Source organism: Lycorma delicatula, chromosome 1, assembly GCF_047948215.1.
Source record: "Lycorma delicatula isolate Av1 chromosome 1, ASM4794821v1, whole genome shotgun sequence".
In the NCBI taxonomy this organism is placed as follows: domain Eukaryota; kingdom Metazoa; phylum Arthropoda; class Insecta; order Hemiptera; family Fulgoridae; genus Lycorma; species Lycorma delicatula.
The window spans coordinates 359,716,917-359,742,914 of record NC_134455.1 but is presented as its reverse complement, the minus strand read 5'-3'; the positions used below and the strand labels follow the sequence as shown (position 1 = coordinate 359,742,914).

Below are 25,998 nucleotides of genomic sequence, written 5' to 3'. Positions count from 1 at the left end.
CAGCTTCCTTTGCAGGAAATCACTTTTTTGGTCACAAGTTGACTACAGACTTTGATAATATATCCACGTAGTCACTATTTTGCACATCTATCATTTCGAGGTCTATTTTTTTATTTTCTTGTTTTGTTTGAGAAGTAATTTCTGGTAAATGATATTATATAATAGATATACTTAGTACATGCTGATATCAAATTTTATTGAGCATGGTATTATAGTAAATTCAGTATTAATATCTCCACCAATACAATATAAAAAGCAAAATGATATATCTTCTATCGACAGCAGGTTTTCATAATGATTAATACAGAAGACAAGAGATAGAGTTGTTTGGACTGTGAATATATGTGTAATTAATCACAATATAATCCATAAAGGGTTATACAGTAGTGCATCCAGTTATGCTGTACTTTTTATATGTACTCTTCTTTCTACTTGAGCATTGTAATATCTTACAATTATTTAAAAATTCCTTTTAACACTTAGTACTAGAGATTTACACAATAAATAGAACTAAAAAAAAATACATTGAAGTATTGAATAACATTTAAGTTATAAAAGGATAAACAACTTCATTGAAGAAAAATTCATATAATGAACTAACCTATGTCAACTTATACAATATGTTTTAACAAATGAGACAACGATTTGTATTAAATCACTAGAAGGTATTTTTAATGGGCCTTAAAATAAATAAATAATAGAAAAAAAATTGTAAAAATGAAAGATAACATCGTAGTATTTATTTTTTCCTTAAAATTTCAAGTGTTTGCTCAGTGGCAAAATAAAAAAAATATCAACATTCTAACCTGTAATTTGTTACTGAATGAAAAATTGAAAATATAAAGAGAATTGAATATGTAATCTTGTGTTATCAATTCAATATTTTTTAATTTTTAAACTTCATACAGTACTTAATTGCAAGAGATATAAAGTAACACTAAGTAACTAAGTAATAAATAACTTTTGGAAATTAAAGGTTACACAGTATCAACATTGATAGAATGAAGTAACAAACCCATGTTTGATAATTTATGTAAGTTGCAAACAAAATAAGACTTGAAAGTTTACTCAAAATTATTAAATTTGTTACCTTACACGAAATGTTATTCTTAACATAACAAAAAACATTGAACAACAAATCATAGCTAAATATTCAATACTTTAGATTTTTCTAATCAGCACCAAAATAACGTAAGTGTTATTTTCAGGATGTTTTAACAGAAGGTCTTTTAATTAAATTACATTAAGTAAGGTCAGTTTTATTAATTTAAAAATTTCAGCAATTTAAATAAAACACACTTTATTTATCATACAGATGGGCTGTAAGAAAATGCTGCATATATGAATAAGATCATTAGTAAGAAATTCCAAAGACAGGAAAACCTGAATCTAATAAAGAAAATATGGCAAATAAATGACATAAGTAACTACTACAGAACTTGAAATAAGGTTTCTCTCTGAAACATGGGAAAAGTATAATTAGTTTAAGTATTAAAGGAATACAATGATGTTATTTTCCTATCAGGTATTTTTATATTTTTTTAATAAGTACCTACTTAGAATAAAAACGTTTAATAATTATCTACTTAAGTATGTTACAAAACATTAATATACTCAGAATATTTCATAATAATAAAATAAAAACACAAAAGATATTACACCATGTTACACAATATTAATGTAGTTCAACGATCTGTTTTCTTTTATGCCAAGTTCAAGAAATCACTTGTACAAAACATAATCTCTGTACATACAAGTATATATTGACAATTTTGTTTTATGGTAATAATCATTCAACTATCAAACAGCTTTGAAGACAGTTCAATCCAGACATTTTTAAAGGAAGTAGAAGCAAAAGTAAGTACCTTATATGAATAGTTATTATTATGTCTAACTGAATATTTCAAATTAATTCTTACATGTTATATAACATCTAAAAATTATTTTATTATATTTTCATAATTATTATTATTAAACATTTGTTCAAGCTGGTGGGAAGTAATTTACAAACATTTTTAAAAAAATCTGAAAAGTCAGTCAGAATTATTAATAATGAAACTGCAGTTGGTCAGAAGCATTTAATTTTACTTACTGAAAAACAGGGATAATAATCTTTACTAGATTTGATTGTCTTTGGTAACTAAATCAAAAACCAGTTTCAAAAGATTATATTAAAAAATTACACTGTGAAACAATGATTTTGTTTGATGAAAAACTAAAACTGAAATAATTAAAAACGTAACTGCTAAATGCCAAAAATTCTTAAATTTTATTCCCATCACCCTCAACTTTTGAGAAATACATTTTTATTGATTTTTATTGTAATTCATACCTGAGATGCACAATGATGCTTCACAAAGTGTTATAAATAAATAATAAAAAGCAATATTGGTAATATTATTCTTTCTAATCTCTGTTTCACAATTTTCTGGAGTTATAAAAATAACAACTACATCAGTTGTGATTATTACCACTGAATTTCAGTGTTTCAACGTGTCTTCTCAGAAGTGTGTGAATAACAGTAATGTTTTTTCGTTATATTTGTGTACAATTTATGTTGAAATCTCATAGGAGGACAATGACTTCATTAATTAAGAAAGCTTATAAACTTTATATTGGTTGGTTGAGACAAAGACAAACCATGGGCCCTATATATATGTTGTTTAACTTGTGCAACTGACTTGAAGAGCATGGCTTACTGGGAAAAAACGATTAGCCTCAGGATGTTGAAATTTTGGATTTAGGACTGTTGTAACATCTAGTTGTGCACCTCCTCTTTTGATTGCAAAAAAGCCCAAAATCCAAGAAGTCTGGATTTTACACTTTTTCTTAACTGCAGTCATAAGCCCCCATTGAGAGCTTTTCAAAGATATATAGTAAGTGGTACTAATTTTCATTGGTTCCAGAGTTATACCCAAATAAAATTTTAATTAATGAAATATTTGAATCTGACAAGGGGAAGGCACATCGGTTCAAATCTGATTCATCTCCTTTTTTAACATTTTTTTTAATTTTATTTAAATGTATTGATTTATTAATAATTATTAGCCTCTGATTGTAAAAATATGTGTACAACATATAATAATTCAATAACAACAATAAATAAATAAAAAAATAAAAAATAAAAAAAATATGGTAAAAAAATCACAAGTTATTACAGAAATAATGTTTTCTTTACTTTTAAAAAAAAAAATATATATATATGTAACTATAGGCGTACAATGAAATCATGTAGTGTCCACATCAGATTTTTTAATATAATTAAACAGAATTTTAGAAAATATATTTGTAGCAGTGTAGTAAAGTATTGTTGTTTTATGTGTAACAGGCAACATGTTAGACCCAAATATCTAATTGGACAACTATAAAAATAAGGAAATATTGTTCAAGTATATATTTCACCCAATTTTTTTTGACAAACCCTTTATTAAAATAACTTCGCTTAATATAATACAATCATGTAAGGTTCATTTGGGTGAATTTACTTTTACAGAGATTGTAGAAAATGAATAAAGTGAAGGTAAACATAAAATAGTGCAATAAATTATTTAGAACTCATTCAATGAGAATAAAATAGGTAAAAAAAAAACTTAGCTACATATTAAAATGAGTCCACCGGGCTTTAGTAGTATCACAAATCAGTTACTTTAACAACTGATTTTTGAAGTCAAAGGTTAAAATCCTAATAAATAATAAAGGTTAGTTACTTTTATACGGATTTAGATACTAGATAGTGGATACCTGAGTACTTGGTGGTTGGGATCCAATTAACCAACCACAGGTATCAGGAATGGTTGGCCTGTACAAAAGTACACCTCATTTATATGTCATACATTTCATCATTTCATTGTTCAAGGGCGGAGCTTGTTTATTGTTCACAATCTCTCTCTGTTCTTCTGTTTGGCCTCTGGAACCGTAAGGTATTACTTCAGGGGATGAATGAAGATATATATATATGAATCTAAATGAGGTATAGTCTTCTACAGTCTCAGGTTGACCATTCTTCAAATGTGTAGTTAATTGAAACCCAACCACTAAAGAACACCGATATCCACGATCTAGTATTAAAATCCGTATAAAAGTAACTGCCTTTACTAGGATTTGAACCTTAGTACTCCCGACTTTGAAATCAGCTGATTTGCAATAGACGAGCTGAACCACTAGACCAGCCCAGTGGGCTTCAACAGTTCAGTCTTTTACCTTTTTAGCCTCCGGTAATTATCGTTCAAATATTACTTCAGAGGATGAATGAGGATATTATGTATGAATGCAAATGAAGTGTAGTCTTGTACATTCTCAGTTCGACCATACCTGAGATGTGTGGTTAATTGAAACCCAACCACCCAAGAACACCGGTATCCACAATCTAGTATTCAAGTCCGTGTAAAAATAGCTGGCTTTACTAGGTCTTGAACGCTGGAACTCTCTACTTCCAAATCAACTTAGATGCGAAGACGCGTTCACCACTAGACCAAAAACCAGTGGGTGTTTTCCATCTCACGGCTCCATTGCAACTAAACGCATATCAATAATCTACAAATTGGCAGTAGCGGTTTCATTCCTACTCGATTCTAACTCTGAAAAACAGTGTTGCAAAATAACCCGATTCATTGCCGCCACTGTAGTAATGTAATTATATTTATTAAAATTACTTTATTTTGTATTTGAAAAATTACATAAATTAAAAAGTACTTTTTTACAGTAGCAGAGTGTAATAAAAATATTTATTCTTAAAAAAAGCTAAAAAAACTCAAATATATCATAATCTTTAAATTATTAAATATTCTTCTTCTTGTAATTTAACGAGCCTTCTTATACAATATTATTTTAAGATAATAATTCCAAAAGAATGGAAAACTGGAAAGGGAAAGTAGCTGTGGTTACAGGAGCCAGTTCAGGAATTGGTGCAGCTATTGCAGAATCATTGGTTAATATTGGCATGAATGTGGTCGGTCTTGCAAGAAGATTGGATAGACTTGAAGTAAGTATTTGTGTTTTAATAAGAATGCTCTTCAAATATAATTAACACACTAATCAATTCAGTGCATATAAACTATTCCTGTTTGTATACTTTGTCTTTTATTGATTGTTGGCAAACATCTGGGCAATTACAACTTTGTCTAAAAAATAAAGAGTAAGTTGACCAGAAAAAGTGCACCTTAAATTCTTCATCTGCCTGGACCTCAGTTTCCCATGATATTTACTTGAAATTTGCATCATGGAAGTCAATAATTCTTTCAGATGTCTTTTGAACTCTAAAGATTCCTCCAGCTTTATTCTTTTAAAAATCATAACTATCCCTTGCTAGTATCCAGCCTTTTAATTAAATCTTTATTTCAATCCTCATGTCTCCAACTCACTTTAAGTAGTGATTGACAGAACCAAACCTAAAATGTTACATTGTATTTCTCCAAGCCAAGACATGTTAACCCTTTAGATTGTACGAATCTTACAACTTTTGCAGAAAAGTACCACCTTTTTAACAAGTTGCATCATTAAAAAAATTGTATCCTAATTTAATACCAACTTTTGTAGAAATTTGGTTTTAAATAAACTTTTTAAATTTTCAACAATTTTTTAATTAAATTTTTATGATAAACTATTTTAATATCTGATGTAATGAACATTTAATATGCACAATACTTTATCTTTATTTTTCAGTAACTTCTAAATCTAATAATAAATGAATGAAATTACATTACATCTTTACATCTCTTTACATTATATTATTCTGTTTGACTGGTAAAATCACATTACGAAAAATTCTACATATACAAAACTGAACATCACCTTAAAACCATATCACTTTTCAATCAAGTTCAATTTTCAATCAACTATTAATAGATCGAAAAAGTTTTTTTAATGCAATTATGCAGTTTTACTGTTGCACATATGTTACTCTAAAATAATAAATATTGGTAGTGAAAAACATTCAGTAGGGTTGACATTAAAATTTAATGTATTAAAAGTAAATAAAACATTCATTACAAACTATATTTTGAATTGTAATTATATGACATTGACATTTTTGAACATATAACTGCATGAATATAAGAGAATGCGAGGCATTTTCATAAACAAAAGTGAAAAGAAACTTTAAATGTATTTTTTCATAGCAATCATTAACAAATTTCTTCTTATGATAATGAGTATAATGTCTTATACTCTTGCTTCATGACAGCAGTATGATTGATGAAAAGTTATTTTTTACTACTAATTTAGTTTTTTGAAAGATAGTATTTTTTTTTTTTGTTTTTTTATTTAGGTTCATCTTTTATGGAATTTTAATAAGAAACGTTTGATGAAGGATAGATGAATAAATAATACCTTTTACCAGTATTTAGTTCCCTTACTGGGAACTGAATCCTAGATTAAGATGGTATAGTAATCAACACCCTGCTATATCAACTGGCTAATAAGTTGATAGTCCTGAATCTAATTGTGTTGCTATTCATCAGAATAAGTGATCTTTTATTAGCTAGAGGATGAGTGCATCTAGAATGCATTGAGATAAACGTGTTTAAAGTAGTGAAAAAATTGAATTTAGATTTATACTATTTGTTTTTTAGCAAGTGAAATGTTAAGTGTTATAATCACATTACATAAATGTTTGTACATTTAAGTACATCACTAAACTGTTTTATTATTTCAATTATATACTTCATTTTTATACCTTATTTATGCTTAATTGTATATTTTAATGCAATATAACATATTTAGTGCTATGTTTTGTAAGTTTTTTAATAATACATTTGTGTGAACCCGTATGTTTTCTTTTTTTTTGTCTAATTCTTTATCAAGTGAGGATTCAGATTTAATTTTGCAACTGTTTAGAAATAAGTAAACATTTTCAATTTCATATTAATTATATGATTTTTAGGAACTGAAAAATAAATTAAAGGGGCAAAAGGGAAAATTTCATCCAGTAAAAACAGATCTTGCAAAAGAAGAAGATATTCTATCTGCTTTTGAATGGGTAGAAAAGAACTTAGGAGGTATTCATATTTTGGTCAACAACGCAGGAATTGCTACAAAAATCAGCCCAATAGAAGGTAGGTTTAATAAATTTGTCAAAATATATAGATTGTTTAAATTATTAAAAATATTAATCTTAATACATGAAAGGGAACTTATATTATTGGAACAATGTATTATAAAAACATTAGGGTGTAATTGGTTAAAATGAGTGATCATGTAGTAAAAATTGATGATCTAAGTGTACCCAAAGCTGCTATAAAATGGCAGATAGAGCTAGGATGACCTACCAGTTTGGTCTAGTGGTGAACACGTCTTGGCAAATCAGCTGATTTCGAAGTTAACAGTTGTAAGGTTCAAATACTAGTAAAGGCAGTAACTTTTATACGGATTTGAATACTAACTCGTGGATACCGGTGTTCTTTTATGGTTGGGTTTCAATTAACCACACATCTCAGCAATGGTTGACCTGAGACGGTACAAGACTACACTTCATTTACACTTATGCTTATCATCCTCATTCATCCTATGAAGCGTTGCATTGTTCTAGAGGCTAAACAGAAAAAGAAAGAAAGGTAGAGAGAGGATTGAATAAGAAGATGAACATCAAAGTATAGTAAAGTAACATTTTATAAAATATTGTTGATAGTTGGAGAAACTAAAAAGTAGTAAATAAATTTAGGATGGTATCTCAAGAATGGATTTGACAACAAGCTTTGATGATGGTATGTAAGATTATGTGAAATTCATAGCTTCAAATCAAAAAATTTGATGTTTTTGCCAATTCTTTCATATGTGTAATGATTGGTCGAAAAGTGGAGTGCAAAGATATGTACTTTGACATTAGCACCCCACTCTTTAGGCCAATCATTAAAAACAAAATTTTTGATTAGAATCTATGACTTTCATATAATCTTACATATCACCATCAAAGCTTGTTGTGAAATCCATTGTGGGATGCCGTCCTAAAATTATTTCTTATTTTTTAGTGCGTTTAATGTAAGAGTGGTTTTTAAAAAGTTTTTTTAATATATTTTTTGCTTAATATTATTTTTGAACAATATCCATGTGTATTTTACAAGCAGAAAAATTATTAACATTTTTTTAAGTGTTAAAAAAATCAAATAAAAGAAATTTAATAAAGTTTCTATTAGTAATTAAATGATAAATTATTAACTTAAACTTGATTAAAATTCTCCAGTTTTGGATAAAAGCTATTTGTCTTCTAAAATAGAAATTTAAATTAAATCTTAAGTTTTGATGTCTGCTAATAAGGGACTGCAAAATACTGGAAAAAAATTCCTAAGCTGTAATGATTGTTAATGTTTGGTTAAACATAGCTACTACATATTCTACTTAATGAGAATAATAGCTTAACCATAATTAGTATGAAAACACATCAGCAAATAATTTTAATATTAGAATTTGCAACTATATTGAAAAGTGATGACTCATTTTATTTTTTTCAAAATGTGATTGAAATGAAGAGTAAATTTATTCTGTATTTAATTTTTGTATTTTTTTTAATTATATAATTTTTTAACTTTATATAAAATAATTGTAATACTAAATATTAGGAAAAATCTGGTGAAGACTACAGATTCACGTAATTGGTAGATTATGGGTGTGATGTCACACTATTTTCGATTAGTTAGATTGACATTGAAGAACTGCTGGTAAAATTAGTTGATTTATACAGAGGAACTCCTAACAGCTGGTCCAAGTTGTACTTTACCAACTATCAAAAGAATTGAGATGTTATATTTCAATTAGCACATATCCTCAATAAGAATCCTCGTATTAAAGTGTTACTACAAAAAATGTGCTTGATCTCTTGCTCTTCTTATTACTTGTATGTGTTTATTAAAGATCTTGTTCAAAACCTCTAATACATTCATAAACAAAATTCTCATAAAGTTACCATTAAACAGATTGTAACTAAATTAAATTTAAATAAAACTGTTGTACAGTCCTCATTATCAGGTTAGCATAATTACTACCCATTTGGATAATATTCCCTTCATGATAAAACAGATCTGTGATGATAAAATTATCTGAAATCTATCTAGTAATATAAATAGATTTTTTTGGTATTGAAAATAAGAAAAATAGTTTGAAAATTAATTCCATCATGTAAGGTTTTTTCACAATTTGTTGTTTTTTGTTCTATCTAGAGATGTTAGCCTATAATAAAGAATCATTGTGTAAAACTGTTGTTTAAATAAAAAAAATTATTTTTTTATGTATGAAGATGCAGGAAGTTGAAATTCTAATAAAAATGTACTGGATTTATGATAAAAGTAGTAATAAATATATAACTGCTCATACAGCCATTTTTGTCTTACTACATGTCTAATAATTTTACTGTTACTGTATGTCTGCCTCCCTAATACTATATCAGTTATTCTAGACAAAAAATTAAGTTTAGTACCTTTTTTTACAACTGTGGTATGCATTTTTTTTATTAGCTTGTGACATCTTTATTTGTTTAACATTCTTTTAATATATATTATAATTTTTTTATATTTTCCAAGTAAGTATACTTATATTTTACAACTTTTCATTAAGTAAATTCTAAAGGCGTCAAAAGGCTTTGTCAATGCGCCAATCTCTTTTTGCTATATTTATAGAAACTTTGCTATCAAAAAAAAAACAAAAAACATTACAATATTCAGAAAAAAAGTATATTTTGCATATTTTGGTATGAAATTTAATAACCAAGGGAAATCTTGGGCTCTTTATAAGGTTTGTTCAGTGTTGAAGAGCTCCACCAGTGGTTACAAAGAAAAAATCTTTCTGCTTTGGAGTGCCTCTAATTTAGAGAGAACCAACCAATCATAGTGGTGATTATTACTTACTTTTGTTCATGTAAAGCACAGGGATTCAATTTAAAAAACAAAAAAGATATTTTTTACCCAAGCCCTCGATCATTGATACATTCTGTATCTCATGGGCCAGAAATACCTTTCATTCACCACCATATAAATTAGAAGATATATGTAATGAAGAAACAGTGTCACGGCTTGTGTTAATCAACTGGGTGATGGAAATGATGATTATAATTCTGTAAGTGATGACGTGAAACTGTTGAAGCAATCTGAATTAAATGATTTGGTGAGGGACTTATACCTTCTTAAGGACTCCACTGAACTTTTAGGTTCAAGGCAAAAGAAAAAAAAATTGTTAGCTTCTGGTGCTATTTAAAAAAAAAAAACGTAAATAGTATTTTACTGTGTTTTCATTAGTTTTAATGATATTTTACAGTAATTATGATTTTCATATAAATTGTAAATAAATTCTAAATTTATTAAAAATTAGTTGTATGTTTTAGAAAAATTATTGAAGCGTTTTTGTGAAAATTCTTGTGATCCTTGCCCAAAAATACATATGAATCAGCTATCAAATTGAAAAAAAATGTTTGATCATTAAAAACACAGGCCTGCATAATTGTTTAGCTTTTTCTAGTTAAATTTTTGATTTGTGGGTAGCATAATTTCCTTTTACATTTTACATGATTTTAATTCATTTTGACCATTTCTACTTTACACTTTCTAGTAAGGTTTTAATCAGTCCTTACTTGATGGTATGGCTGCAGTCTCGTTCATGTCAACATTACAAATGCCTTCACAATTTTCTCTTTTTTTTGTACATATTTCACATTCATATATTATTATAATCTAAATACAATACTTCACAAAACGCTTCTTTACAAGTCACTCTATCTTAATATAGAATAGCTGTTTTTTTAATGATTCTTCATGTATCATTGTTACTGCTATTTTTACTTAACTTGTAATTTTGGAGTTTTCTATTTTACATAATACTTCTTCCTTATTTCATGCCAAAATTCTATGACTTATTACCTGCTATTTTTATTACTTTGGTCTTTTCATAAAATTCATTTTCATATCATCTGTTGAATACATTATGCTTTATATCCTAAAAATTATATCAGCAAATTTCATACAATTTATTTTATTTCCCCCATGCTGATCCCTTCAGCTTCTGCATTTTTGAGGATTCATTTTTGAATAAGGTTTGAATAGACCCTTACTCTTTAACTCATTTTCCTAGATCAAGCACTTACTTTGGGCGTATTTTAATTTGAATATGATATTTTATTGTCTTTCATTAATTTTACTGGCATTACAATTTTATTCTGAACAAATGATAGCTACTTCATTGATTAATAAATCAATGTTTTTGTAAACAACAGATTTAAACAATATTTCAGGTATTTAATGTTTATTAATGCTTAATGACTCCATAATAATTGATGCCATTTAAAAGTAAACTTCTTTTAATTCTTCTAATTAATTGATTAATAAAAATTAGAATAACAAGGTGGACTGTTCAAAATAATGATAGTAAATTTTTAGAAAAATATTTACTTTTCAGCTACAAGCACAAATATATGGCGGGAACTGTATGAAATCAATGTAATAGCACTACAGATATGCAGCCGAGAAGGACTAAGGTCAATGAGAAAACACAACATTGATGATGGTTATATTATAAACATTAGCAGGTAAGATAAAATCATTTACATTTATTAAAACCTTTATTTTTACATTAAAAAAAAAACAAAACGTAACATAACATTAAATGAAATTACTCATTTTCTGGTTTCTTCTTTTAAAAATTAAAATTATTTAGAAAGATGACACACATTCAAAGGTCAATAATCTAGGTACACGTTGTTTTCATTGTACTGATTATAAATGTACAAAAAAGTGTTGCTTTATCATATTTTTTGACTTATTTTTCATTTTAAAATGAAAAATAAAATATATAAATTATAAATGAAAAATAAAAATAAAAATTTTAAAATTTTCATTTTAAAATGAAAATCAAAAAAATATACATTCCCGTAGTGGCGGGTATAAAATTTTGAATTTGTATCAATACTCTTGTGTTTATATTTTTTATTTTTTGTATAATCTGTATCAGCTGTTTATTATTTGTTGTTGATTATACTTTATAATTGAGATTTGTGTCGACTGATTTCAGTTACTGGTAACTTGTTAACAAGATTAAATTATAAAATTAAATGAATTTCAGAACTTCGTATAACATCAGAAAAATTAACTTTTATTCCTTTCTCATATGTTAAGAAAAAGTAAAATAAATTCATGATTAATATTACAACACAAATATGGTAAAATTTAAAAATGATGGTAGAGTGATACTTTTTTCTTGTTTATTGTGATGGAGTAGGATGATCATAATTTCATATGCCTTGATTATTGACTTTTGAATGCATGTCATCTTTGTAAATAATTACTGAAGTTATTTTCAAATATCCTTTGCTACCTTCTTATAGAAAAAGGTTCAGAGTGAATAAGTATGAATAATTTCAAAAGGAATCATTTAATTTATGATTATTTTTTTTTGAAACTTATATTGTACTCACTATTGGACATTATAATATTACTACAGTAATATAACAGTAATCATAACAGTAATATTATAATATTCCTGTTTTTAATTACTGAAAATCAGTTGTAAAATTAATGTAGAACTGCAAAAAAATTTACTAAAACCGATTTAATACATGTAAAAAATTATGCCATATTGATATCTGTTGCTTCAGTAGCTGAAGAATTATTATATTAAGTAGATTTGTTTTGACTTGCTATTATGAAACTAATTAATTGAATTACAGAATTTATATACTGTAATATAAATTCTAAATTTCAATAAAATTTTGTAGTGAATTATCAGTGATGTAAAAAATTAATGAAATAGATCGAAACAGTCATTTTTACAATATCAACTTCAATTACGAATTTTTCTATTATAAAAAATATAATAATTACATAAATAATGATAAACATGGATAAGTGTTGGGTCTTATTTTACAATATTTCTGAATAATTTCAATATTGTATTTACATTTTACTGTACTGACTGACATTTTATGTAATGGAAATTAAGACATTTCATAAGGTTTAAAATAAGGAAAGGTGATGGACCTTTTACAATTTGCAAAATATAAAAAAATTAATTTAATTAAATAAACTGGTATCGAATAATGATAAATTGAAATTTGTCTAAATCAACTGTACATGTTTTGTTTTTTTTTTTCTACTGATAAAACTTGTTACAGATGCGTTCACAAAAATATATAAGATTTGATATTTTTCACATGCTTGTCTTAGAAGAAATTGAAGAATGTCATTGATTTTATACAACCAATTTTTCAATAGTTAGTTATTCTAAGAATGTAATCCACTTGCACTACAGACATTAACAAAAACTTATGTGGAACACTACCATTATACCATTAATCTGGAGGGTTTTTGATGTGAGTCCCCATCAAGTTTGGGATTTTTTTACAAACATCACAAAAAACTATTTCTAATTTATCACAATCAATAAAAATAAAACAATTAAATGCAATCAATCAAAATGATTTTGAGATTCAGTTTTAAATACATCTTATTGACACGTAAATGTTTTTTGAATATTTCTAATAAAATAAATTTTATAACAAACGTAAAAAACTTTATAAATATATGAAAATACATTTTCTAGTATTCTAATATTCATTAATCAATTTAATATCTTACTTTAATTCATGGGAAAGCAAAAATATTAGTCACTTTCCTAGACCTTACTATGTAAAATGTAGATTAAAATTATAATTTCAGAATACAGCTTTATTTCACAATCATAATTAATGCGTTTCCAGAAATATCAAAAAGAGTAAACATGAAAATATCAACATATTAAACACATCAGAAATTTCAGCAAAAAAAAAAAAAAAAACTCAAATTATAAAAAGTGCTAACTTTTGTATTACTGATAATTACTACATTTCACCTTCTATCACAGCTTCTGTGTCATCCTGAAAATTCTTCTTATAAATGTGATAAATAAACATTTTTTTATACAAGTAATAAATTGATTGTTATCAATTTCTCAATCTCAGAATTTTTTTTTTTTTCAATCCAACCGTGTAATAGGACATTCTATGATTTTCTCTGTCATAATGGGAGTGATATTGAGATCTGGAAAGTTAAGATAAGCCAGCATGGCTGGTTTTGTTCCCAATAATTTCCTGCAATACTTCAGTAACAGTGTTCATAGTAAATATGTTTAATATTAGTATTAGTAATTAACTTTTTGTGATACTCAAGAATCAGGTTGAATCAATGCAATGGTACTTTAACAATAACAATTGTTGCTGAACAATTTGTGGTAGGGTTATTATTGATAATATGGTACTTTCTTACACATTTTACAAAGACCTCAATGGGGAATACTCAAAGACCTCAATAGGTTCACAATGTACCTTAATACAAACAGTTTTCATGTTGCCATGTGCAACTTGTAAAATTATATGCTGAATTGCTGCACAAACCTGAATGGTCCCTGAATTCTTTACTTGTGGGGTAATGTACCTTCTCCCAAATATGCTGGTCCCACCTGTGAAACCTGAAAAATACAAGTCTTCCAACTATAGTAAAATTTTTACTTTGATTGTGGCAGCAAAGTTGAATAAACACTTGCACTTAAATGGTCTAGTAGCGAAAAAATATAAATGGTGTAAATGGAACAGTAGGGGAAGCAAGGAACAGTTTATTATTGATGCAAAGAGAAATGGAAAGGCTCTCTACATGACTTATATAAACTATCAGAAAGCACCTGATAGTGTACCACATACTTGGTTATTGGAGGTGCTGTGTATATATAAGGTAGACAAACAGATAGTGAAGTGCATGGGTTTTTTAATGAAGAGGTGAACGAAACAGTGGCTCTCTTTCAAAATGGTCTAGATCTGATTTTTAAAGATAAAATTGAAATTAAGAGAGGAATATTTCAAGGGGATGCATTGAGCTCTGTATAGTTCCACCTTGCACTGAACCCTATGTCCAACAGTTTCAGTAACATAAAGAGGGTGGGGGTTCTCATTATTCAGCAGAACATGACATTTTAAGCTCTCATCAGTAATACATGGACGACATCAAATTATATACTCATAACAAGAGGAATCTGAATTGGCTGTTAGATCCGTTTACAGAATTCAGTAATTATGTCAAAATGTTATTTGGCTTAGAGAAATGTAGAATCCACAGCATGGTTTTGGGTAAATGGGTCATGAGGGATTTCAGACAGAGTGCTTATATGTTCTGACTCTTTATGCGCACTAAATGCTTTTCGAAACAAGAACATTGAGGATCTCCATATCACAAACATCCTGTCCATTCAATATGTATTAAACCGAATGGGACAACGATGCATATTAGCAAGACTCCAGGGCATACTGGTATCTCAGGAAATGACAGTCAGATGAAGCTACCAGAATGATAACAATTTGTGAGAACACAGATATAATCCTATTCGAGTGGCAGACATTAAAAACTGTTTAACATTACTATCAGAACCATGTACAGCAATGAACACAGAAGACTAAACATGAAAATAAATGCAATTAAAATTACTCCATTTATATGGAAGAGCGATGCAAAACTGACTTCAAGAACTAGTGGAATTGACCAGATTCGGAATCGGCCACAAGTGAATAACAAATTTGTATTTGTTAAATGGAGAATAAAATCTAATGAGCAGTGTATGTGACAAACCGCTTACTGTTAAGCTTCTACTGGAAGAATATACAATATACAAAAACCTCAGAAAGAGGCATGAATTTAAAAAAAATATCTCCTGTTTTAGAAAATGATAAAGAAGTAATAAAAGTTGTTTACCTACATGCCAGTGGGTTACTAACCTATTTGTAGTAAGCCTTAGATGAAAGTCAGTTTATTTTATGTTGATTGAAAATCCCATACATTAGGGCCTAAATCAGGCCAGAATCGGCATCTGAACATAGGGTTCTCACAATTTACATGGTATTGTCAATAAATTTTTTTGTACATTTCATTTGAAAGAGTGATAAATTTCTATTTTTAATCTTTGTGTTATATGTAAATGATAGCACCCTTTACACTTTGTATGTGTATGTATCTGTTCTACTTAAATATCTAAATGGTAAGTATATATATCTATACATTTCTATTTAAAATGTGAAAGGGCCTAAACTCCCTTAAATCTGAAAATCGTGCTTGTGATTTTATTCTCTTTTTAAAGAATATGATGAGGGCTAATGACATAGAAATCAATGCCCATTTACTCAATTAAAAAAAAAACTTTAATAATAAAAGTAAATAATATTATTATTAGTAATATTAAAAAGAGTTATAAAAAGTTTTATAATGTTAATGGGAGCACGAGGTTAACATTACAAAAAGGTAACACAACCCACCAGGAGAGGATCAACAGTTTCACTGCTACCATTATGAAGAAAATATTCACCCTGTTATCTGTTGTGTTTTTTACATTTTATTATTTCATGTTACTATTTAGATGGAGACACTTTTTCCTTCTAAAAACCTAAAATAATTTGAAGTATGTGTTTTCTTAGGATATTCAACAGCAGGATATAACAATACTGGTTTTTCTGTTTGGCAGTGTCGTACCTTACTTGAAGGCTTCAATAAAAGGTAAAATAAAATATATTTTTAATCATGATGAAAATAGCACAGAGACATATCATTAAAAAAGTTTTTCAAATTAAAAATTCATTTGTTTGTATTCTCATACATACATTCATGTTTCCAAAATATGTAAAAAAAAACCATGTTTAAAATTTGTTAGTGCAGTAAAAATAATTAAGAGTATTTATTTAAATTTTACAGCACAGCAGCACATATGAGTACACCAGTGCCTGGTATGACAACATACTTTGCTTCAAAGAAAGCAGTTAATACTATTGGTGAAGGCCTACGTGCTGAACTTGGGCAAACTAATTCCAAAATTAGAGTAACAGTAAGTCTGATTTATTGAATTTATATGAAAATGTCCACTACATTTTACTAATTATATATTATTCTCTTGCAAGTAATATTAAAAAATTTAAGAGAGCTTTAATATTCCTTGTATGACCAAAATTAAATCAGGGATTATAGATAATAAAAAAAAGAAAAAGTCATGGATACAAATATGCGTTTTTAAATCCATCAGTAATACCATAACAGCTGAAATAAATCATTTGAATAATCATTCCAGTGTATCTACTAATTGTGTATCGACTGATTATTTTTATTTTCATGGTAGTTACAAAGCAACATGTTTGTTTCAAGTAAATTCCATTTGTAAATAAAACATAACTGGAAGCAATAAATCAGATTACGTGCAAGCAGTAACATGCACTTTTCAATGCAAAGTATGAAACGCTGCTATCAAAGGTCTTTACAAATTATAGAAAATTTGATTGAAGTGAAGGCAATGCTGTCGTGTAGCGAGATAATTTGTAGACAGAAGCAGGGATCTCGGGTTCAGATATTACAGCGAATGAAAAAGCTAAGAAAACTAAGAAAGGTATCATGATAAGATTAACTATGAAATTTTCAGAACTAATTTTTCCTGAAAAAATAGTTTTTTTTTTTAAATTATCAGAAAATTGAAGTGTAGACAGTTATATAAAAATTAACCAACATTAAATTTTTGATACTGTAACATGTTTTTCATCCAACCTTTATTTATCATTCTGCCAAGTGCCAGTTCAATTATAATGATTTTTAAAATGCTCATGACATTTTATGTCTTGAGTGTGCAAAAGAAGTACGCTCTGAGATCTGAAGGGCATTTGTGATAAATTTGGAATCATCAGTGAAATACTAAGTTTGATTATAACAATTTGAAATTAAAATAAAATAATGGAGATGTACAAGGTCTGTAAATAAACTAATGAGATTAGAATTTTTGGCAGCCAAAATATCAACTCTGTAAAGGTACTAGTATATATATGGTTATATAAACAGCTGATTTATATTAGATATTAATATTTTTAGTCTATTGTTGCCACATGAGACGTAAAGAAACTTTCTGTGATACGTGTTTTTGTTTTGCGTTAAAAAAATGAGTGATTCTAATTATGAGCAACATTGTCCAATCAAATTTTTGTGTTAAATTCAGCGAGAATGGTACTGAAACTTTTTAAAAATTGAAAAGGGCGTATGAAGATGACGCTCTGTCATGAGCCCAAGTTTTAAGGTGGTTTAAAGCATTTTCAGATGGCCGGGAATCAGTTGCGAATGATTCACACTCCTAAAGAACATTATTGTCAAAAAGTGACAACAATGTTGAGCAAATCAGAGACTTGATACAGTATGACCAGCAATTAACTGTCAGAATGATTGCAGAACAATTAAATCTGAATCATACAACAGATCAAATTTGAACATCAAATTTTGACAAGCGAATTGGGCATGACAAAAGTTTGTTCCAAATTGGTCCCAAAAACCTCACTGTTGAACAGAAAAACAACAGGGTGGAAATGTGCCACAATCTTCTAGGGCGATTTGAAACCGATCCCAATTTTAAAAAAAATGTTATTACTGATGATGAATCTTGGATATTTGTGTACAACCCAGAAACAAAATGCCAGAACAGGCAGTGGCACACTTCAAACTCATCACGTCCAAAAAAGCAAAAGTGAGCAAAGCCAAAATCATAACCATGCTAATTTGTTTCTTTGATAATATTGGCATTGTCCATAAGAAGTTTTTGCCTACAGAGCAGACTGTAAATCAATATGTTTACCGAGAAATTCTTGAAAGACTGCGGAAAAGAGTTGCCCACGTGAGATCAACCGTCAAAGTTAACTGGAAACTGGATGCTGCATCATGACAATGCACCTTACACACTGAACTCTCTTAATGAGTTTTTGACAAAGAAAAACATTTCTGTAGTTTCTCAACCACCTTAATCACCAGACTTGAGTCCCTGCGCCTTTTTCCTGTTCCCAACTTTAAAAAAACACCTCAAAGGACACAATTTTGGAACAGTAGAAAACCTAAAAAAATGTAACCGACCATCTGAAGCATATTCCGGTTTCTGAGTTCCAGCACTGCTATGAAGAGTGGGGAAACTGTTTGAAGTGTTGCGTGGCTTCCTAAGGGCACTATTTCGAAGGTGATAACAAGTCCACATATAATTGGATTGTAAATAAAACGATTTTCTGAACCAATCTCATTTTTTATTTACAGACCTTGTATAATGGATATAGATTTGAAACTCTTATGATTTAATAAAAACAATAGAATCTTTGTTTCATAATTTAGACTGATTATTTAATGGTGATATATTTGTACATATCTTTTTGCCTGAATAAAAAGATTATTATGTTTGAGTAAATAAAGAAATGTAATGAACAATATAATAAACTAATATTTACTGAATAAATAAGTAAAAAGTAATTACTTTATTGCCTGAAATTGATACAAATCTAAAATATAAATATTTTTTTGTTTTTCGTTATTGTTTTCAAAAAAGAGTGCCTGGTATGGGAGTCACACATCTGCAAACAAGTTACTCATTACAAATTAATGATAAATATGTCATCTGATAAAGGATATATGAATCATTATGTTTATTTACTGAAACTACAAAAACTATATTAAATTGCCCAAAAATTTAATGCATTTTTTATTACATTCTATGAACTTCAAAATTCCATTTTCGATATTTTTGTTCGTGGCTTGATTATTTGAATTTGCTATCGTTTGTGAATTGTTTGTCACCCTAAAACTCTGTAAAATTTATTTGCTTATGTAGTTCGTTTAAAGCTATTTCATCACATTACACAAAATTTCTATATAATTTAAATGCCACTTATTAAATGACATTGGTTGTCAGATGTTATGCAGTACCCATATTTTGCCAATAATAATTTCTTTCATCAGCTATATTAACCTTTAATAACCTTCTTTCCCTGTTTAGCCTCCGGTAACTACCATTTAGATAATTCTTCAGAGGATGAATGAGGATGATATGTATGAGTGTAAATGAAGTGTAGTCTTCTACATTCTCGGTTCGACCACTACTGAGATGTGTGGTTAATTGAAACCCAACCATCAAAGAACACCGGTATCCACGATCTAGTATTCAAATCCATGTAAAAATAACTGGCTTTACTAGGACTTGAACGCTGCAACTCTCGACTTCCAAATCAGCTGATTTGGGTAGACGCGTTATCCACTAGACCAACCCGCTGGGTATCAGCTATATTAACCACAAATACAATTGCTTACTCTGTATAAATTTCAACTGATATTATATGCTGAAAGTTCAGAAGATGGTATTACACCCCAAATTTTACAATTAGCAGCAATTTTGATTGCCTTATTTATTTTATAATGTTATGGTCATATGTAATAAATCCTACGAAAGGATGGAAAATGGTAAACACTACATAACAATGTCAGTAAACAGCAGTGTTTTAAATTTATGTATGGATTTTACCAAACGCTGCAAGATTCTTGCTTTTAGGATAGCTCTTGTATAATTAACAGGATTTAATTGTATGGCACACCTCAATTACATATGGTAAACGGAACATAGCAGTTCTGTATTTTATTTAATCAAATTTTCAATTAATTACTGATTAAATTTTTTCATTTAAGGATTTCTAAGAAAAACATATATAAGCAGATTAATTTATGACTTTTTATTTTTATTTTATTCTAGACTATTAGTCCTGCATTTGTTAGAACAGAAATAACGGACAAAATAGGAATGAAAGTACCCCCTGAAGTGGCTGGATTGGAATCATCAGATGTCGCAAAGACTGTAGATCTTTTGTTACAACTACCACCACATGTGCTTGTATGTATTGAACTATTTAAATATTTTTATTATTTAAATTCTTCAAATTTATTACAACTGAATAAAGATGGCAATTTCATAGTATATTGTTTATGAGATAAAAATAGCTTCATAAAGAAAACCGTATATGACCCCAGAAACTTCCTTATAAATGCGAAAATAAATAATATATATATATATACACACATATGTATATATAAGGCCATGATTAATTTATCACCAAATGATTAAGTAAATAATTAAAATTAAATAGAGTACACAGCAGTTATTAAAACTGGATATTTAAACTATAAAAAAAAAAATAATAACACAATCTAAAAAAAACTACTTTTATACCAGGTAAACCCATCTTCCATAAAGACAGCTATATGTAGAAACCACCAATTGGGTTAAGGTAAAAATAATTCTTTTAGAAACTTAAAGCATATATCCCACCTCCAATTATCCTCCCGTTTGTAAAATTCTCTCACAGCCCACACCAAAGTCTTTTTTTTAAAACTTATTTGAAATGAACAATCATTACTGAATCCTTCCCTTGTCAGTTTTCTTTTTTTAGTTAATATCAATATGTGTACTCTAGTTTCACAAAATTTGTAATGTTCCAGTTGTTGATGGTTTCCTGTTTTATAGAACAATATTGTGAAGTTTTCTATAACTAGAATACTGAGTTTTTTTATTTAAACCATATATTCCAGTCCAATGTTGCAGATATACTGGGTCAGTATATTTTATTTATTGGCTCGTGGATTTCTGTGAAATAGATTTTGAAAAACTGTAGATTTATCATTCTAAGATTTTTGAAGAGTAATAATTTGGCATCTGTCTAATTCCTTATAGATTGAAAATGTTTTTTAAATTTCAGCAAAATCTGTCAAAAAATAATAGTTTAATATGCTACAAATTAAAAGACTTAAAAAATTACCTAGAAAAAGTGCACACAATAATTTTTTTAATGTCTTTTTTGGAATGAGAATGGATTATATGACGTCAAAAACAATCGAATTCAGATTGTTTTTTTTATATACAGTAATCATAATTATGACTTGCAGTACTTGTTTCTTTCTGTTTCTAATACTTAGAAACTATTCAAAATACACTGAGAAATTAAATTAATTTTGTTTAACTTCAGTAGTCAATGACAATTTGTTTATTAAATATTAATTCAACAATTTGGAATTCTAATTTTCCTTCAATTTCAGTTCAAGACTGGTTCTGGTAGATTGTAAGTATTAATGGAATTATCAGGTAGCACAAGAAAAAAATTAACATGTTGTCTAAAATTATTTTATTTGATATATAGTAAAAATAAAACTTTGTTCTGAGAGGTATTTATATTAAAAAAATAAATATGTCTGGGATTTTACAGACCATTTTCACTATATTCTGCTATACAGAATGTTCAAGAAGTGATGTAACCTTTAGTGAAAATAAATAAGTTACAATAGTAGATGAAAGTGGCCTTCATTATATGATTCACATAATTGAATACAACGTTGCATGCTCTTAAACATTTGTTGAAATGTTTGCTGAGGAATTGCAGCAACACATAGTTCAATTGCACTCTTCAATTCGAAAATGGTGAGACGATAAGTTTCTTAAGCAGCATCCTTAAGGTAAAAAAACAATAAAAAATCAGAAGGGGATAAATCAGGAAACCAAAGGGGCCCGAAACCTTCAAAATCACTTGTCCATGAAAACACCTATCCAAGAAAGTCATTGTTGGCTGTATGAGCCGTAGCATTGTCCTGCTCAAACCACATGTACTGTAGCCGGTCTTCAGGTATAGTGATTACAAATAGTTGCAACACTTGTATGTAGCACTCACTGTTCGTTGTACCATGAAAGAATGTCATGAAGATTTGCATAAGTGACATTGCACACCAAACATCCACTTTTTGTCCATACAGCTGATGTGGATTTTTCATAAACCAAATGTGTCAATTCTGTGCATTTACGTATCCATCAAGGTCGAACCATGCCTCGTCACACCAAAACCAATCATCAAGTTCTTCTCTACTTGGCGTTACAGATGACATGACCCACTGTTGGATTCATTTACTGCGACGTAGGACTTTTTATTCATCTTTGTCAGCTCTGAAATAGTGGCTGTAAGCGAAGCAACTTGATCAGAAAGCATCTGAATGAGTTTCTTAAGTTCATTGCAGGATCCGCACTGCTGATTATGAACATTTGTAGGACTTTGTTTTGACATAGCGCTGGCGAAAGATACATCTGGTTTGACGAGGTTTCGTGAGTTAACTATCTTTCTATATTCCCTGCGTGCAGCCGGGAAAGATAGCTTCTGCTTGGTACAGATTTTGGGGATTGCCTTCTTTTTCTTAAAGGTTGGGCAATCTTGGGAGCGGGCTGTATGTGAACCACTGCAGTTCGCACATTTTTCACTTTCCTCGCAGTTAGTGTCGTTGTGACCTTCGTTAGCACATCGAGCACAGATCTCCGTTCTCGAGCAAGATGTTATAGTGTGACCATACCCTTAGCATCTGAAACATCGTCGTGGATTGGGTATGTATGGTCGTACCCGAACCGTGAGGTAACCCACTTTAATCTTCTCTGGTGGAACAGGAAGACTGAAAGTCAGTATAAGAGACGGTGTCGGTTCTTCTGTTCCGTTCTACCGTTTCATTATATGTTTCATTTCTATAATACCTCGAACACGAAGATCATCAGCAATTTCATTTAAATTCATTTCCAGAAGGTCGCGACAAAAAATTACCCGTCGGCTGGTATTTAGGGTCTTGTGGCACGTCGTACTTATGTTTATGCCGCCCATATTGGTGTGACGTAATAGGGAGCGACTCTGCTCATCGTTAAATGTTTCCACCAGAATTGTTCCATCACGTAATTTCCTAATGTTCCTCGGAGAACCAATACAACCGGTGACACATTTGTTAATCAGGAAAGGTGAGACCTTTTGAAGGGAGCCACCTTCCCGATTATTCTGAAGAACAACAAAGCGAACATTCCTACACTTGACACCATCTTTGTCTACTGTAGCAAGATTATCCTCGTCAGACGAAGCTGACCGAGGGGTTTTTACTGGACTGAAATTGGTGGTTTTTTTTCAGATGGACCACCAATCATCATAGAATTTATTGAAGGAACTGAAATTTTGACCCCACAAGAACCGGCGGTATAATAGACCACTCCAACAGTGCGCACGCGTATTGCAGCTAGAGCTAAATACAACTGGATTTGTTCTGGTGCCCAGAGTACATCGTTCGAGAATCACTACGTAGAGCCATTCACCTATCGGCACGGTAGTTCCCACCTTAGGTTACGGTTGCGTTTCATAAGATGTCGCAACACCACCGAGTGTAAATAAAAGAGAAAATTGCGTTGGATTTTGTTGTATAATAGTTGAGTAAATGTATATGTTGCAATTTGTGTAGTGTTCCTGGTGAAGTATATATGTCTAGTATAAAGCATTCTGCAGCTCAGTGTGTAGTGGGAAGAAAAGCTGCAGAGGCTAGGCCTGCATAACTGGCACATCTAATATATTGGGAGACACTTAATTTTTCTGCTGCATTGAGTAACCTATTTTTTCTCAATTAAACATGTAACAAAAGAAGAAGGAAACATTCTTCTTCATTCTGTATCAATTTTTGAACACTCTCTAGTATAATAGGATTTATCCATGATAACATGAAATTTGGAACAGGTTACCAAAAGAATTTGATGGTATTGTCCACACTTAAACAAAGTAATTGTAGAAAATTAGGCAAATAATATAAGTTGTATAAATATAAATGACATCTTTAAAAATCTACTAGTAATAAATAATTTATTTTAATTTTTTTTATTTTAGATTACTGAAATTGTGGTTCGACATGTCATAGATGAAACATCAAGATTAAAAAGCCTCAGCAATAAAAGTGAATAGTTGGTCTAGTGGTAAACATGGCACACTTGTTATATCATATTGCAAAGTTCACAGCATTACTTATTCAAATAAATATATTTTTTAAAAGTCCTATATGTAAAACAATTTTTGATGGATTTTATTTTATAATAAAATTAGTTCTTATATCATATATTATATGTATCCTTCCATCCATAAAAAGCGGTCATGAGAATTGCTATACTGTGTAACATTCAAGGTTAGTGGAGCTACCTCATAATAATTTTTTTTTTTGTTTGTGGGCGAAAAACGCCTGGGCGTTATCATCGCCTGCCTGGAATTTTATTAATAAAAGGGTAAAATAACTCCAAAATAATAATGTTTATAAGGTGTAAATGTAATATTAATCATATAATTAAAACTTATTAAAACAAGCATAATATTATTCATTCAAAAAAGAAGTGAAAAATCAACAAAAATCTTACTACTGAAACCTTACCCACGATTGCAGTATATTTTTATATAATTAACTTCAAACATCTTTGAAGATTGAAAATAAATTCCTTTTATTGTGAAAGAATAAAAAGGAAACTATGATTTATGTTAATAGAATTTCTTACGTATAATTAACTAAGAAGAAACTTCCAAATTAACAAAACAAACTTCCAAACTTTTTCATATTCGTAGATGAATTTTACATAAATCTTTAAAAATTATTTTTGTTATTATTTTTATTTTTGTTACCGCTAAATTATTAATATATTTTGCCTTTCATTAACCTTCTGTATGAATAATATTGTTATAAATCCACACAATAAGTATATTTTTACAATGATCACTATTAAAATATGTATCTGAGAAAATAAAAATATAGATTTTTAATAAAAGTTAAAAAAAAATACCAAGTAAAATAAAAATATTCAGTTGGAATGAATTACAACATTTGGAAAAATGTTGTATTACAGCAGTGATTTTTATTTATTTAGATACCCATGTATTTAGTATTTCTCACCCAAATGAACCAAATTGGTTTGAGAGCGATTTTCATGAAATGATAACCACTAATGAAAACTGAATAGTTGTTGTTATAGTGGGATGTTTATACAAAATTATACCACAAAATACTGTACTTCTAGTTTGGTTGGTTATTAATCAAAATTTAATTATTTTAATTGTTTGAAAAAAAAACATATAATTGTTTTAAAATGATTATAAAGGTGTAAATCTTTGAAAACAGTTACATGTTATTTTAGAAAAGAAAGACTAAAAAGAAAATAAACGCTAATTTCCATGAACTGACTTTTTTTAATTGATTTTTTTAAATAGATTTTTTGACAATACAATTACCACAGTGGAGGAAACTGATTTACTTCCTTTATCGATTTTGATAAAATGATCCTTCTAATTTTTTTAATAAAACATTTAAATAATTAAAAATGAATTTAAATTTGATATAGGCAATTGAAATTCCTCCAACAGACTTAATTGTTGAA

General features: G+C 28.8%; 2 protein-coding genes across 4 annotated transcripts in view; one reads left to right on the top strand and one right to left on the bottom strand.

The window, feature by feature from the left end:
- Positions 1-25,998, bottom strand: part of LOC142334490 (uncharacterized) — a 204,930-nt gene that overhangs the window by 48,245 nt on the left and 130,687 nt on the right. The gene's annotated exons all lie outside the window — the stretch shown is intronic.
- On the top strand, positions 1,695-24,637 carry LOC142334486 (farnesol dehydrogenase-like). Its single transcript, XM_075382555.1, has 7 exons — positions 1,695-1,857; positions 4,833-4,981; positions 6,881-7,052; positions 11,374-11,503; positions 16,677-16,806; positions 20,509-20,646; positions 24,473-24,637. Exons 2-7 carry the CDS (start codon positions 4,850-4,852, stop codon positions 24,545-24,547), a joined length of 777 nt encoding a protein of 258 aa, XP_075238670.1. The 5' UTR covers positions 1,695-1,857; positions 4,833-4,849; the 3' UTR covers positions 24,548-24,637.